The 17,296-nt window shown below is 36.6% G+C and overlaps 1 protein-coding gene across 1 annotated transcript in view; it reads left to right on the top strand.

Moving 5' to 3' along the window:
• LOC132254624 (uncharacterized) overlaps positions 1-16,657 on the top strand; it is a 35,613-nt gene extending 18,956 nt beyond the window's left edge. Inside the window, exons 3-4 of the mRNA XM_059740567.1 lie at positions 15,844-16,153; positions 16,421-16,657. Of these exons, the coding sequence (XP_059596550.1) occupies positions 15,844-16,153; positions 16,421-16,657 (547 nt within the window). The remainder of the gene's footprint in view (positions 1-15,843; positions 16,154-16,420) is intronic.
• Positions 16,658-17,296: the final 639 nt, after the last annotated feature.

Here is a 17,296-nt window from a genome sequence, read left to right on the forward strand (position 1 = left end):
TGCTTAATTATTTGTTCCTTTAATTTCCCATCGTTTAGACACCATACTAGGTTCTAGCTATGTTTATTCTTCCTCCATTTTGTTTCCTATCATTGGAACGCCATTTAGATTTTATCTAAGATCATTTATTAGTTCTACTCGTTTTTCGACATTGGGACAACGTTCTAGTATCTATCTAAGCTCATTCCTTTTTTCCATTTGTGACTAATCATTGGGACACGATCCTTTGGTTTCTCATCATTTGGAAACCATCTAGGTTTCGTGGAAGTTTATTCTTTCTCCATTTGCATTCTCATTTTTGGACGACATCGTAGGTTCTTTCTAAGGTCAATCATTCTTTACTTTGGTTTGTCATCATGGGATGCCCGCTAGGCGCTATCTAAGTTTGATTGTTTGTTCCTTTAATTTCACATCGTTTACACACCGTCCTAGGTTCTTTCAATGTTTATACTTCATCTTTTGTGTATCCTATCATTGGAACACAATCTAGATTTTATCTAAGTTCGTTTATTTGTTCGACTCGTTTTTCGTCAGTGGGACAGCATTCTAGGTTCGATCTACGCTCATTCCTTTTTTCCATTTGTAACAAATCCTTGGGACATGAACCTTATATTTTTTGCTGGTTGGACACCATCTAGGTTTGATGGAAGTTTATTCTTTCTCCCTTTGGTTTCTCATCTTTGGGACGACATCTTAGGTTCTATCAAAGTTCATTCATTCTTTCCTTTGGTTCGTCATGGTTGGCACGCCCCTTAGACCCTATCTATGCTTAATTATTTGTTCCTTTAATTTCACATCGTTTACACACCGTCCTAGGTTCTTTCAATATTTATACTTCAGCTATTGTGTATCCTATCATTGGAACGCCATCTAGATTTTATCTAAGATCATTTATTAGTTCTACTCGTTTTTCGACATTGGGATCACGTTCTAGGTTCTATCTAAGCTCATTCCTTTTTTCCATTTGTGACTAATCATTGGGACACGATCATTTGGTTTCTCATCATTTGGAAACCATCTAGGCTTCGTGGAAGTTTATTCTTTCTCCATTTGCATTCTCATTTTTGGACGACATCGTAGGTTCTTTCTAAGGTCAATCATTCTTTACTGTGGTTTGTCATCATGGGGATGCCCGCTAGGCGCTATCTAAGTTTGATTATTTGTTCCTTTAATTTCACATCGTTTACACACCGTCCTAGGTTCTTTCAATATATATACTTCATCTATTGTGTATCCTATCATTGGATTGCCATCTAAATTTTATCTAAGATCATTTATTAGTTCTACTCGTTTTTCGACATTGGGACAACGTTCTAGGTTCTATCTAAGCTCATTCCTTTTTTCCATTTGTGACTAATCATTGGGACACGATCCTTTGGTTTCTCATCATTTGGAAACCATCTAGGTTTCGTGGAAGTTTATTTTTTCTCCATTTGCATTCTCATTTTTGGACGACATCGTAGGTTCTTTCTAAGGTCATTCATTCTTTACTTTGGTTTGTCATCATGGGGATGCTATCTAAGTTTGATTGTTTGTTCCTTTAATTTCACATCGTTTACACACCGTCCTAGGTTCTTTCAATATTTATACTTCATCTATTGTGTATCCTATCATTGGAACGCCATCTAGATTTTATCTAAGATCATTTATTAGTTCTACTCGTTTTTCGACATTGGGATCACGTTCTAGGTTCTATCTAAGCTCATTCCTTTTTTCCATTTGTGACTAATCATTGGGACACGATCATTTGGTTTCTCATCATTTGGAAACCATCTAGGTTTCGTGGAAGTTTATTATTTCTCCATTTGCATTCTCATTTTTGGACGACATCGTAGGTTCTTTCTAAGGTCAATCATTCTTTACTTTGGTTTGTCATCATGGGGATGCCCGCTAGGCGCTATCTAAGTTTGATTATTTGTTCCTTTAATTTCACATCGTTTACACACCGTCCTAGGTTCTTTCAATATTTATACTTCATCTATTGTTTATCCTATCATTGGAACGCCATCTAGATTTTATCTAAGATCATTTATTAGTTCTACTCGTTTTTCGACATTGCGACAACGTTCTAGGTTCTATCTAAGCTCATTCCTTTTTTCCATTTGTGACTAATCATTGGGACACGATCCTTTGGTTTCTCATCATTTGGAAACCATCTAGGTTTCGTGGAAGTTTATTCTTTCTCCATTTGCATTCTCATTTTTGGACGACATTGTAGGTTCTTTCTAAGGTCATTCATTCTTTACTTTGGTTTGTCATCATGGGGACGCCCGCTAGGCGCTATCTAAGTTTAATTGTTTGTTCCTTTAATTTCACATCGTTTACACACCGTCCTAGGTTCTTTCAATGTTTATACTTCATCTATTGTGTATCCTATCATTGGAACACAATCTAGATTTTATCTAAGTTCGTTTATTTGTTCGACTCGTTTTTCGTCAGTGGGACAGCTTTCTAGGTTCGATCTACGCTCATTCCTTTTTTCCATTTGTAACAAATCATTGGGACACGAACCTTATATTTCCTTCTGGTTGGACACCATCTAGGTTTGATGGAAGTTTATTCTTTCTCCCTTTGGTTTCTCATCTTTTGGACGACATCTTAGGTTCTATCAAAGTTCATTCATTCTTTCCTTTGGTTTGTCATCGTTGGCACGCCCCTTAGACCCTATCTTTACTTAATTCCTTGTTCCTTTAATTTCTCATCGTTTAGACACCATACTAGGTTCTATCTATGTTTATTCTTCCTCCCTTTTGTTTCCTATCATTGGAACGCCATCTAGATTTTATCTAAGATCATTTATTAGTTCTACTCGTTTTTCGACATAGGGATCACGTTCTAGGTTCTATCTAAGCTCATTCCTTTTTTCCATTTGTGACTAATCATTGGGACACGATCATTTGGTTTCTCATCATTTGGAAACCATCTAGGTTTCGTGGAAGTTTATTCTTTCTCCATTTGCATTCTCATTTTTGGACGACATCGTAGGTTCTTTCTAAGGTCAATCATTCTTTACTTTGGTTTGTCATCATGGGGATGCCCGCTAGGCGCTATCTAAGTTTGATTATTTGTTCCTTTAATTTCACATCGTTTACACACCGTCCTAGGTTCTTTCAATATTTATACTTCATCTATTGTGTATCCTATCATTGGAACGCCATCTAGATTTTATCTAAGATCATTTATTAGTTCTACTCGTTTTTCGACATTGGGACAACGTTCTAGGTTCTAGCTAAGCTCATTCCTTTTTTCCATTTGTGACTAATCATTGGGACACGATCCTTGGGTTTCTCATCATTTGGAAACCATCTAGGTTTCGTGGAAGTTTATTCTTTCTCCATTTGCATTCTCATTTTTGGACGACATCGTAGGTTCTTTCTAAGGTCATTCATTCTTTACTTTGGTTTGTCATCATGGGGATGCTCGCTAGGCGGTATCTAAGTTTGATTGTTTGTTCCTTTAATTTCACATCGTTTACACACCGTCCTAGGTTCTTTCAATATTTATACTTCATCTATTGTGTATCCTATCATTGGAACGCCATCTAGATTTTATCTAAGATCATTTATTAGTTCTACTCGTTTTTCGACATTGGGACAACGTTCTAGATTCTATCTAAGCTCATTCCTTTTTTCCATTTGTGACTAATCATTGGGACACGATCCTTTGGTTTCTCATCATTTGGAAACCATCTAGGTTTCGTGGAAGTTTATTATTTCTCCATTTGCATTCTCATTTTTGGACGACATCGTAGGTTCTTCCTAAGGTCATTCATTCTTTACTTTGGTTTGTCATCATGGGGATGCCCGCTAGGCGCTATCTAAGTTTGATTGTTTGTTCCTTTAATTTCACATCGTTTACACACCGTCCTAGGTTCTTTCAATATTTATACTTCATCTATTGTGTATCCTATCATTGGAACGCCATCTAGATTTTATCTAAGATCATTTATTAGTTCTACTCGTTTTTCGACATTGGGACAACGTTCTAGATTCTATCTAAGCTCATTCCTTTTTTCCATTTGTGACTAATCATTGGGACACGATCCTTTGGTTTCTCATCATTTGGAAACCATCTAGGTTTCGTGGAAGTTTATTCTTTCTCCATTTGCATTCTCATTTTTGGACGACATCGTAGGTTCTTTGTAAGGTCATTCATTCTTTACTTTGGTTTGTCATCATGGGGACGCCCGCTAGGCGCTATCTAAGTTTAATTGTTTGTTCCTTTAATTTCACATCGTTTACACACCGTCCTAGGTTCTTTCAATGTTTATACTTCATCTATTGTGTATCCTATCATTGGAACACAATCTAGATTTTATCTAAGTTCGTTTATTTGTTCGACTCGTTTTTCGTCAGTGGGACAGCTTTCTAGGTTCTATCTACGCTCTTTCCTTTTTTCCATTTGTAACAAATCATTGGGACATGAACCTTATATTTCTTGCTGGTTGGACACCATCTAGGTTTGATGGAAGTTTATTCTTTCTCCCTTTGGTTTCTCATCTTTGGGACGACATCTTAGGTTCAATCTAAGTTCATTCATTCTTTCCTTTGGTTTGTCATGGTTGGCACGCCCCTTAGACCCTATCAAAGCTTTATTGTTTGTTCCTTTAATTTCTCATCGATTAGATACCATCCTAGTTGCTGTCTATGTTTATTCTTCATCTATTTTGTTTCATATCATTGGAACGCCATATAGATTTAATCTAAGTTCATTTATTTGTTCGACTCGTTTTTCATCATTGGGACAACTTTCTAGGTTCTATCTAAGCTCATTCCTTTATTCCAATTGTAACTAATCATGGGGACATGATCCTTTGGTTTCTCATCATTTGGAAACCATCTAGGTTTCGTGGAAGTTTATTCTTTCTCCATTTGCTTTCTCATTTTGGGACGACATCGTAGGTTCTTTCTAAGGTCAATCATTCTTTACTTTGGTGTGTCATCATTGGGACGCCCCCTAGGACATATCTAAGCTAAATTGTTTGTTCCTTTAATTTCACATCGTTTACACACCGTCCTAGGTTCTGTCAATGTTTATACTTCATCTATTTTGTATCCTATCGTTGGAACACAATCTCTATTTTATCTAAGTTCGTTTATTATTTCGACTCGTTTTTCATCATTGGGACAGCTTTCTAGGTTCTATCTAAGCTCATTCCTTTTTTCCATTTGTAACTAATCATTGGGAAATGATCGTTTGGACACCATCTAGGTTGGATGGATGTTTATTCTTTCTCAATTTCGTTTCTCATTGTTGGATGACATCGTTGGTTCTTTGTAAGCTAATTCATTCTTTACTTTGGTTTGTCATCAGGGGGACGCCCCCTAGGCGCTATCTAAGCTTAATTGTTTATTCCTTTAATTTGTAACCGTTTAGACACCATCCTAGGTTCTACGTATTTTTATACTTCATCCCTTTTGTTTCCTATCATTGGAACGCCATCTAGATTTTATCTAAGTTCATTTAGGTTTTCAACTCGTTTTTTGTCATTGGGACAGCTTTCTAGGTTCTATCTAAGCTCATTCCTTTTTTCCATTTGCAATAAATCATTAGGACATGATCCTTTGGTTTCTCATCGTTTGGACACCTTCTAGGTTTTATGGAAGTTTATTCTTTCTCCCTTTGGTTTGTCATCTTTGGGACGACATTCTAGGTTCTATCAAAGGTCATTCATTCTTTCCTTCGGTTTGTTATCTTGACCACGCCCCTTACACCATACTAGGTTCTATCATTGTTTATTCTTCATCCCTTTTGTTTCATATTATTGCAACGCCATCTAGATTTTATCTAAGTTCATTTATTTGTTCTACTCGTTTTTTGTCATTGGGACAGCTTTCTAGGTTCAATCTAAGCTCATTCCTTTTTTTCCATTTATAACTAATCATTGGGACATGATCCTTTGGTTTTTCATCGTTTAGACAATGTCTAGGTTTTTCAAAAGTTTGGTTGTTCTCTATTTTGTTTCTCATTTTGGGACGATATTTAAGGTTCTTTCTAAAATTATTCATTCTTTACTTTGGTTTGTCATCATTGAGATGCCCCATAGTTCCTATCTAAGCTTAACTGTTTGTTACTTTAATTTCACATCGTTTAGACACCATCCAAGGTTCTGGCTATGTTTATTCTTCATCCATTTTGCTTTCTATCAATGGAACACAATCTAGGTTTAATCTATTTTCGTTTTTCTATTCCACTCGTTTTTTATCATTGAGACAGCTTTCTAGGTTCTATCTATGCTCATTCCTTTTTTCTATTTGTAACTAATCATTGGGACATGAACCTTTGGTTTCTCACTTGTTGGACATCTAGGTTTTATGGAAGTTTATTCTTTCTCCATTTGGTTTCTAATTTTGGGACGACATCGTAGGTTCTTTCTAAGGTCATGCATTCTTTACTTTGGTTTGTCATCATTGGGACGCCCCCTAAGCCCTATCTAATCTTAATTGTTTGTTCCTTTAATTTCTCAGCGTTTAGACACCATGCTAGGTTCTGCGTATGTTTATACTTCATCCATTTTGTTTCCTATCATTGGAAAACCATCTAGGTTTAATCTCAGTTCATTTGTCTATTCCACTTGTTTTTCATCATTGGCACAGCTTTCTAGGTTCTATCTAAGCTCAGTCCTTTTTTCCATTTGTAACTAATCATTGGGACATGATCCTTTAGTTTGTCATCGTTTGGATACCATCTATGTTTTATTGAAGTTTATTCTATCTGCATTTGGTATCTAATTTTGGGATCACATCATAGGTTCTTTCTAAGGTCATGCATTCTTTACTTTGGTTTGTCATCATTGGGACGCCCCATGAGCCCTATCTAATCTTAATTGTTTGTTCCTTTAATTTCTCATCGTTTGGACACCATTTTTGGTTTTGTCTATGTTTATTCTTCATCCCTTTTGTTTCCTATCATTGGAATTCCATCTAGGTTTTATCTAAGTTCATTTGTTTGTTCCACTTGTTTTCAATCATTGGGATAGCTTTCTAGGTTCTATCTAAGCTCATTCCTTTTTTCCATTTGTAACTAATCATTGGGACATGATCTTTAGGTTTTGCATCGTTTGGACACCATCTAGGTTTAATGGATGTTTATTTTTCTCAATTTCGTTTCTCATTTTTGGACGACATCATAGGTTCTTTCTAAGGTCATTCATTCTTTACTTTGGTTTATCATCATGGGGATGCCCCCTAGGCGCTATCTAAGCCTAATTGTTTGTTCCTTTAATTTCTCATCCCTTTGTGTTCCTATCATTGGAACACCATATAGATTTTACCTAAGTTCATATATTTGTTCTACTCGTTTTTCCTCATTGGGACAGCTTTCTAGGTTCTATCTAAGCTCATTCTTTTTTTCCATTTGTAACTATTCATTAAGACACGAACCTTTGGTTTTTCACTGGTTGGACACCATCTAGTTCTGATGGAAGTTTATTCTTTCTGCCATTGGTTTCTCATCTTTGGGACGACATCGTAGGTTCTATATGAGGTCATTCATTCTTTCCTTTGGTTTTTCATCATTGGCACACCCCTTGGGCTCTATCTAAGCTTAATTATTTTGTTATTATAATTTCCCATCTTGTAGACACCATACTAGGTTCTATCTATGTTTATTATTCATCCCTTTTGTTTCCTATCTTTGGAACGCCATCTAGATTTTATCTAAGTTCATTTAGGTTTTATACTCGTTTTTCGTCATTGGGACAGCTTTCTAGGTTCTATCTATGCTCATTCCATTTTTCCATTTGTAACTATTCATTGGGACACGAACCATTGGTTTCTCATTGGTTGGACACCATCTAGGTTTGATAGAAGTTTATTCTTTCTCCCTTTGGTTTCTCATCTTTGGGACAACATCATAAGTTCTATCTAAAGTCATTCATTCTTTCCTTTGGTTTGTCATCTATGGCACGCCCCTTGGGCCCTATCTAAGCTTTGTTATTTGTTCCTATAATTTCTCATCATTTAGACACCATACTAGGTTCTATCTATGTTTATTCTTCATCCCTTTTGTTTCTTATCATTGGAACGCCTTCTATATTCTATCTAAGTTCATTTAGTTGTTCTACTCGTTTTTCGTCATTGCGACAACTTTCTTGGTTCTATCTAAGCTCAGTCCTTTTTTCCATTTGTAACTAATCATTGGGACATGATCCTTTGGTTTGTCATCGTTTGGATACCATCTAGGTTTTATGGAAGTTTATTCTTTCTCCATTTGGTTTCTAATTTTGGGACGACATCGTAGGTTCTTTCTAAGGTCATGCATTCTTTACTTTGGTTTGTCATCATTGGGACGCCCCCTAAGCCCTATCTAATCTTAATTGTTTGTTCCTTTAATTTCTCATCCTTTAGACACCATCCTAGGTTCTGCGTATGTTTATACTTCATCCATTTTGTTTCCTAACATTGGAACACCATCTAGGTTTAATCTCAGTTCATTTTTCTATTCCACTTGTTTTTCATCATTGGCATAGCTTTCTAGGTTCTATATAAGCTCAATCCTTTTTTCCATTTGTAACTAATCATTGGGACATGATCCTTTGGTTTCGCATTGTTTGGACACCATCTAGGTTTTATGGAAGTTTATTCTTTCTCCATTTGGTTTCTCATTTTGGGATGACATTGTAGGTTCTTTCTAATGTCATGCATTCTTTACTTTGGTTTGTCATCATTGGGACGCCCCTAGGCCCTATCTAAGCTTAATTTTTTGTTCCTTTAATTTCTCTTCGTTTAGACACCATCCTAGGTTCTGCATATGTTTATTCTTCATCCCTATTGTTTCCTATCATTGGAGCGCGTTCTAGGTTTAATCTAAGTTCATTTGTCTCTTCCACTCGTTTTTCATCATTGGGACAGCTTTCTAGGTTCTATCTATGCTTATTCCATTTTTCCATTTGTATCTAATCATTGGGAAACGAACCATTGGTTTCTCACTGGTTGGACACCATCTAGGTTTGATAGAAGTTTATTCTTTCTCCCTTTGGTTTCCCATCTTTGGGACGACATCGTAGGTTCTATCTAAGGTCATTCATTCTTTCTTTTTGTTTGTCCTCATTGGCACGCCCCTTAGGTCTTATCTGAGCTTAATTATTTGTTCCATTAATTTCTCATCGTTTAGACAACATACTAGGTTCTATCTATATTAATTCTTCATCGCTTTTGTTTCCTATCAATGGAACGCCATCTATATTTTATCTAAGTTCATTTATTTTTTCTACTCATTTTTCGTCAGTGGGACGGCTTTCTAGGTTCTATCTAAGCTCATTCCTTTTTTCCATTTATAACAAATCATTGGGACACGAAACATTGGTTTCTCACTGTTTGGACACCTTCTAGGTTTGATCGAAGTTTATTCTTTCTCCCTTCGGTTTCTCATGTTTGGGACGACATCGTAGGTTCTATCTAAGGTCATTAATGCTTTCCTTTTGTTTGTCTTCAGTGGCACGCCCCCTAGGCCCTATCTAAGCTTAATTATTTGTTCCTTTAATTTCTCATCGTTTAGACACTATCCGGAATTCTATCTATGTTTATTCTTCTTCCCTTTTGTTTCCTATCATTTGATTGCCATCTAGGTTTTATCCAAGTTCATTTGTTTGTTCCACCCGTTTTTATCATTTGGACAGCTTTCTAGGTTCTATCTAAACTCATTCCTTTTTTCCATTTGTAACTAATCATTGGGACATGATCCTTTGCTTTCTCGTCATTTGGACACCATCCAGGTTTTATGGTAGTTTCTTCTTTCTCCATTTGGTTTCTCATTTTGGGAGGACATTGTAGGTTCTTTCTATGGTCATGCATTCTTTACTTGGGCTTGTCATCATTGGGACTCCCTCTAGGCCCTATCTAAGCTTAATTGTTTGTTCCTTTAATTTCTCATCGTTTAGACACCATCCTAGGTTCTGTCTATTTTTATACTTCATCCATTTTGTTTCCTATGATTGGAACAGCATCTAGGTTTAATCTATGTTCATTTGTCTTTTCCACTCGGTTTTCATCGTTGGGACAGCTTTCTAGGTTCTATCTATGCTGATTCCTTTTTTCAATTTGTAACTAATCATTGGGACGCGATCCATTGGTTTCTCACCATTTGGACAGCATCTAGGTTTGATGGAAGTTTATTCTTTCTCCCTTTGGTTTCGCATCTTTGCAACGACTTTGTAGCTTCTTTCTAAGGTCATTCATTCTTTAATTTGGTTTGTCATTATTGGGACGCCCCGTATGCCCTATCTAAGCTTGATTGTATGTTCCTTTAATTCCTCATCGTTTAGACACCATCCTAGGTTCTGTCTATGTTTATTCTTCATCCCTTTTGTTTCCTATCATTGGAAACCATCTAGGTTTAATCTAAGTTCATTTGTTTGTACCACTCGTTTTTCATCACTAGGACAGCTTTCTAGGTTCTATCGATCCTCATTCCATTTTTCCATTTGTAACTATTCATTGGGACACGAAACTTTGGTTTCTCACTGTTTGGACACCATCTTTGTTTGATGGAAGTTTATTGTTTCTCCCTTTGGTTTCTCATCTTTGGGACGAAATCGTAGGTTCTATCTAAGGTCATTAATTCTTTCCTTTGGTTTGTCCTCATTGGGACGCCCCCTAGGCCCTTTCTAAGCTTAATTATTTGTTCCTTTAATTTCTCATCGTTTAGACACCATCCTAGGTTCTATCTATGTTTATTCTTCATCCCTTTTGTTTACTATCATTGGAACACCATCTAGGTTTTATCGAAGATCATTTATTTGTTCTACTCGTTTTTCGTCATTGGGACAGCTTCTAGGTTCTATCTAAGCTCATTCCTTTTTTCCATTTGTAACTAATCACTGGGACATGATCCTTTGGATTCTCATTGTTTGGACACCATCTAGGTTTTATGGAAGTTGATTCCTTCTCCCTGGGGTTTCTCATCTTTGGGATGACATCATAGCTTGTTTCTAAGGTCATTCATTCTTTCCTTCGGTTTGTCATCATTGGGACGCCCCGTATGCCGTATCTAAGCTTGATTGTATGTTCCTTTAATTTCTCATCGTTTAGACACCATCCTAGGTTCTGTCTATGTTTATTCTTCATCCCTTTTGTTTCCTATCATTGGAAAACCATCTAGGTTTAATCTAAGTTCATTTGTTTGTACCACTCGTTTTTCATCACTGGGACAGCTTTCTAGGTTCTATCTAAGCTCATTCCTTTTTGCCATTTGTAACTAATCATTTGATGCTTTGGTTTCTCATCGGTTGGACCCCATCAAGGTTTTATGCAAGTTTATTCTTTCTCCCTTAGGTTTCTCATTGTTTGGACACCATCTAGTTTATTCTTTCTCCCTTTGGTTTCTCATCTTTGGGACGACAGCATAGGTTCTATCTAAGGTCATTCATTCTTTCCCATGGTTTGTCATCATTGGGATGCTCCCTAGGCCCTATCTAAGGTTAATTGTTTTTTCCTTTAATTTGTCGTCATTTGGACACCATCTTAGGTTCTATCTATGTTTATTCTTCATCCCTTTTGTTTACTATCATTGGAACGCCATCTAGGTTTTATCTAAGTTCATTTTTTTGTTCCACCATTTTTTCATCATTGGGACAGGTTTCTAGGTTCTATCGAAGCTCATTCCTTTTTTTCCATTAATAACTAGTCATTGGGACATGATCCTTTGGTTTGTCATCGGTTGGACACCATCTAGGTTTTATGGAAGTTTATTCTTTCTCCCTTTGGTTTCTCATATTGGGGACGACATCATAGGTTTTTTCTAAGGTCATTCATTCTTTTCTTTCGTTTGTCATCATTGGGACGCCCCCTAGGCCCTATCTAAGCTGAATTGTTTGTTCCTTTAATTTCTCATCCTTTGGACACCATCCTAGGTTTTATCTATGTTAATTCTTCATCCCTTTTGTTTCCTATCGTTCGAATGCCATCTAGGTATTATTTAAGTTCATTTTTTTTCATCATTGGGACAACTTTCTAGGTTCTATCAAAGCTCATTCCTTTTTTCCATTTGTAACTAATCATTGGGACGTGATCCTTTGGTTTCTCATCGTTTTGACACCATCTAGGTTTTATGGAAGTTTATTCTTTCTCCCTTTGGTTTCTCATATTGGGGACGAGATCATAGGTTTTTTCTATGGTCATTCATTTTCTTTCGTTTGTCATCATTAGGACGGCCCCTAGGCCCTATCTAAGTTTAATTGTTTGTTCTTTTATTTTCTCATCGTTTGGACACCATCCCAGGTTTTATCTATGTTAGTTCTTCGTCCCTTTTGTTTCCTATCATTCGAACGCCATCTAGGTATTATCTAAGTTCATTTGTTTGTTCCACTTGTTTTTCATCATTGGGACAGCTTTCTATGTTCTATCTAAGCTCATTCCTTTTTTCCATTTGTAACTAATCACTGGGACATGATCCTTTGGATTCTCATTGTTTGGACACCATCTAGGTTTTATGGAAGTTGATTCCTTCTCCCTGGGGTTTCTCATCTTTGGGATGACATCATAGCTTGTTTCTAAGGTCATTCATTCTTTCCTTCGGTTTGTCATCATTGGGACGCCCCGTATGCCGTATCTAAGCTTGATTGTATGTTCCTTTAATTTCTCATCGTTTAGACACCATCCTAGGTTCTGTCTATGTTTATTCTTCATCCCTTTTGTTTCCTATCATTGGAAAACCATCTAGGTTTAATCTAAGTTCATTTGTTTGTACCACTCGTTTTTCATCACTGGGACAGCTTTCTAGGTTCTATCTAAGCTCATTCCTTTTTGCCATTTGTAACTAATCATTTGATGCTTTGGTTTCTCATTGGTTGGACCCCATCAAGGTTTTATGCAAGTTTATTCTTTCTCCCTTTGGTTTCTCATCTTTGGGACGACATCGTAGCTTCTTTCTAAGGTCATTCATTCTTTCCTTGGGCTTGTCATCATTGGGATGCCCCCTAGGGCTTATCTAAGCTTAATTGTTTGTTCCTTTAATTTCTCATCGTTTGGACACCATCCTAGGTTCTATCTATGTTTATTCTTCATCCCTTTTCATTCCTGTCATTGGAACGCCATCTAGGTTTTATCTAATTTCATTTGGTTGTTCCACTCGTTTTTCATCATTGGGACATTCCTTTGGTTTCTCATCATTTGGACACCATCTAGTTTATTCTTTCTCCCTTTGGTTTCTCATCTTTGGGACGACATCATAGGTTCTATCTAAGGTCATTCATTCTTTCCTTGGGTTTGTCATCATTGGGACGCCCCCTAGGCCCTATCTAAGGTTAATTGTTTTTTCCTTTAATTTCTCGTCGTTTGGACACCATCCTAGGTTCTATGCTTATTCTTCATCCCTTTTGTTTCCTATCATTGGAACGCCATCTAGGTTTTATCTAAGTTCATTTGTTTGTTCCACTTGTTTTGCATCATTGGGACAGCTTTCTAGGTTCTATCTAAGCTCATTCCTTTTTTCCATTTGTAACTAATCATTGGGATATGATCCTTTGGTTTCTCATCGTTTGGACACCATCCCAAGTTCTATATAAGTTTATTCTTTGTTCCTCCCGTTTCTGATTATTTTCACACCATCTTAGGTTTTATCTAAACTTAATATTTTGTTTCTTTGATTTTTTATCATTGGGACACTATTGTAGGTTCTATGTGATATTATTTTTTATTCCTTTGGTTTCTCATCATTCTAACGTCATGATAAGTTCTATCTAAGCCTAGGTTCCTTTGGTTTCTCTTCCCTGGGATGCCATTCTAGGTTTTGTCTTAGTTTTTTTCTTTAGTTTTTTTTGTTTAATCATTATCTGAACTTCATTCCAATGCAAATATATTGTTTTCTTCTTTATTTAGCTTTATATATAAGAAACTATAATACACTGTGCAAATTAAATACTCTAACCGAGGAATAATCTATGAATTAATTTTAAGTCATATTGAAATAACAAAACACCTAGCACAAACAATCCAATCATACCTAATGTAAAAACATTTGGCTGAATTATGGCAACCTCACCTTGGATTTCTAAAAATTGATAGGAACATTTGGCTGAAATGAATTTATGGTATATACGATGAGAGGTGGTTCATTGATGTATACTCATGTGTTATTTGATGCCAAGCATGATTTCAAGATTACTATATGAAGCAACATAGAATTCTTACCTGTTGAAGATGCTCACTAATCCTTAAAGCAGTTACGGCCAGACGTTCAAAATGAAAAGCCATCCGTTGAATGGACAGATTTGAAGCAGCAAATAAGAAACATAAACTGTAATAGCTTGAAAGAATTTTTACCTATTGAAGATGCTACAATCCTTGGAGCATTCATGCCCAAACCTTCAAAATGAAAAGTCATCTCCATTAAATAGGCAAATTTGAAGCAACAAATGAGAAACTTAAACAATAATAGCATGTTAGAATTTTTAGGAAAAAAGAGTATCACCTTTATATTTAAAAAAAAATCAAAAAAAAAAAAAAAAACATTGAATTGTATTATAAGTATCACTGGAGTGGGAATAATATATCACTGCTCTTTGGTTTATGGTAAGATATACAAAATTTTTAATTTTTAATAAAATTAAAAGAAAATTAATATAAATGATTAAATACAAATTCTTTGTGAAAATTGTATTTTATTTTTTATTTTATATAATAAGAAAATTAAAAATTTTAACAAATGAAAATGGTATAACCTCAACCAAGTTTTTATCTTCTTTAATAAAAAATATTAAACATTTTAATCAAGAAAAAAAAAAAGATAAAACCATGGTGAATATTAAGTAAAAAAATTCAATTTCTTTATTATATATTTATTTTTATATTTTTCTCATTAATGATTTATTATATGTTATTATTATTATTTTATATGTAAAGTGTTCATAAATATTTTTAAAAAAAATGAAAGAGTGAAAAAAAATGAAATTTAAAATATTTTGAGAATGAGTAACTAGAATATTCTAAAAAAATCCAAAAGGTATAAAATGAAGAAAGAAGAAATAAAAAAAAAACAAAATTAATGTTGCATGTTGATCCCCACATAATATTCGAATTTTGTTTATGTTATTACTTGTCGGGGAATTTTTGGCGCTGGTTTTGGGAAGACTCAGGGGTTTCAAACAGCATTTCACAAAGGCAAAAAGGGAGACCATTTGAAAAAGGCAACAAGGGAGAGAATGCATGTGATACCTGTTAGAGAAGTACACCAAGCATGACAGGATCAGATCAGGAGGGCTTTGGGAATTCTCGAGGGTTCTTGGCAGGAGTTCTTCAGCTCATCATCCTTGATCACCAGGAGCTAGATCTTTTCTAGAGACGTGCGTCTCCACCACTAGCAGGGAGAATCATCTTCACAGGCGCGCCATCAGTCGGAGGAGAGAAGCCTTCTCCATAGTCGTCTTCTACATATCTACACCAGTGCACCGCATCTCTCCAGAAGAATGGCAACTCATCAAAGCCACACATAGACCAGCTCTTATCATCACTGCCTTATCAGTCTCTGTAACTCATCATGATCATGACACACCGGCTGGGGATATTTGATCATTTTCAGTTCTATCATCAGATATTTAACTTCAGTTTTCACCATCCTCCCATCTCAGTATCTTATGATCATTTATTTATTAATTCGAAACTTGATTTTTGGGAAAAGTGGCATCGTATCAACATCAAGAACATATCTACAGCAGATTCAATGATTTTATCATCAGGCATTTGGTTTAAAGGATTCTTTTTAGCATTCTGAAGAGGATAAGGAGAGATTCTGGAGGGTTCTCGTCAACAGCAACATTCCCACTCCATTGGTGCAGGATCATTAGAGCTTTGGGGAGGTACAAGACCATTGGGAAGATCATAAAAGCCACGCTATCTTGATTGGCAGTTCATCTTCCCTAGTTTATCTTCAGGAGTGCGCAGCACCAGCAGATCAGAAGACCATCACTGCACATTCATTTTGGATTATTCATCATTCATTTTTTGGTGAGGAGCTATCACCGACTTTGGAGGGCAATATCGAGAGGGTTCTGGACTTTTCTTTGAAGAGGAGATCATCATACACCGAGGGAGAATTCTGGACGTTCTGGGCTTTGATCTTTTCGCCGGAAAAGAAAGAAACAGAGAGGGGAGGATCAATCTTGAGAGAGGAGAAGTTTACATCTAGGAGTGAGGGGACCGCATCACGAATTCTGGAGGTTTTTCTTCTAGGGGGATCTTTTGGCCGCTAAAGAAAGAAGCAGAGAGGGGAGGATCGATCTTGAGAGAGGAGAAGTTTACATCTAGGATTGAGGGGACCGCATCACAAATTCTGGAGGTTTTTCATCTTTCATCTTTTTGGGATCTTTTGGCCGGAAAAGAAAGAAACAGAGAGGGGAGGATCGATCTTGAGAGAGGAGAAGTTTTCATCTAGGCTTGAGGGGACTGCATGACGAATTCGGGAGGTTTTTCGTCTTTTATCTTAGGGATCTTTTGGCCGGAAAAGAAAGAAACAGATAGGGGAGGGTCGATTGAGAGAGGAGAAATTTTCATCTAGGCTTGAGGGGACTGCGTCACGGATCCAGTTGGAGGAGATCACTGCTATCGACCATGATCACCAGTTCCGAGTGGAGGAGATTGGCACAGCAACAGTCTCCGGCAGAAGCAAGATTTCTGTCGGCATCACCCCTATTGCATTTGAGAGAGAGGTGCTAAAGCCATGATCATCAGACCTACGTATCACCATTCTTGCTCGCACCACAGTTCATCAACGCTGCGTCTCCGGATCAGGCACCAGACCATGCATTGGTTCGTCGCCAGCTCAAACATGAAGAGGAAGGCTCAACGGGTTTGGTTGTAAGGGAAGGAAGAAGGTGAGGAGATAGGAAATGATCCAAAGGAGGTTTCCTTCTCTTAAAGATGGCCGAAAAGTGAACTGGATGACTTTGGCAACTTCTTGGTAATGTCGACTAAGGGGTTCGAGCTAGAGATCATGGCCTGTATAAAAAAGATGGAGGCCAGAAAGGGGACAAAGGCTTGAGGGAAATGTAAAGAGAAAGAAGAAAATATGCTTGTCAAAATTTGGAAGAGAGCAAAAAGACTGGAGTGCTAAAAAATTTAGATGGGTTGAAGGAAGGTTATTAGTGCTTTAATGCACTCTCAAAGGACAGATATAGTTTGTATTGATGAAACAAAAAGTCAATTTACTGTTAATTTATTCACCAATTGATTTATTTATTTATTTTTATGTATGTGTGTGTTGGTGTGTGAGTGTGGGTACTGTTGGGTGGGTGGGTGGGGTGCCGAGGGTGTTCCCCCACGTGTTTTCTTGTTTTCTTTTAGTGTCAAAGCACTGGCTTACC

Source organism: Vitis vinifera, chromosome 11 (genome assembly GCF_030704535.1).
Source record: "Vitis vinifera cultivar Pinot Noir 40024 chromosome 11, ASM3070453v1".
In the NCBI taxonomy this organism is placed as follows: domain Eukaryota; kingdom Viridiplantae; phylum Streptophyta; class Magnoliopsida; order Vitales; family Vitaceae; genus Vitis; species Vitis vinifera.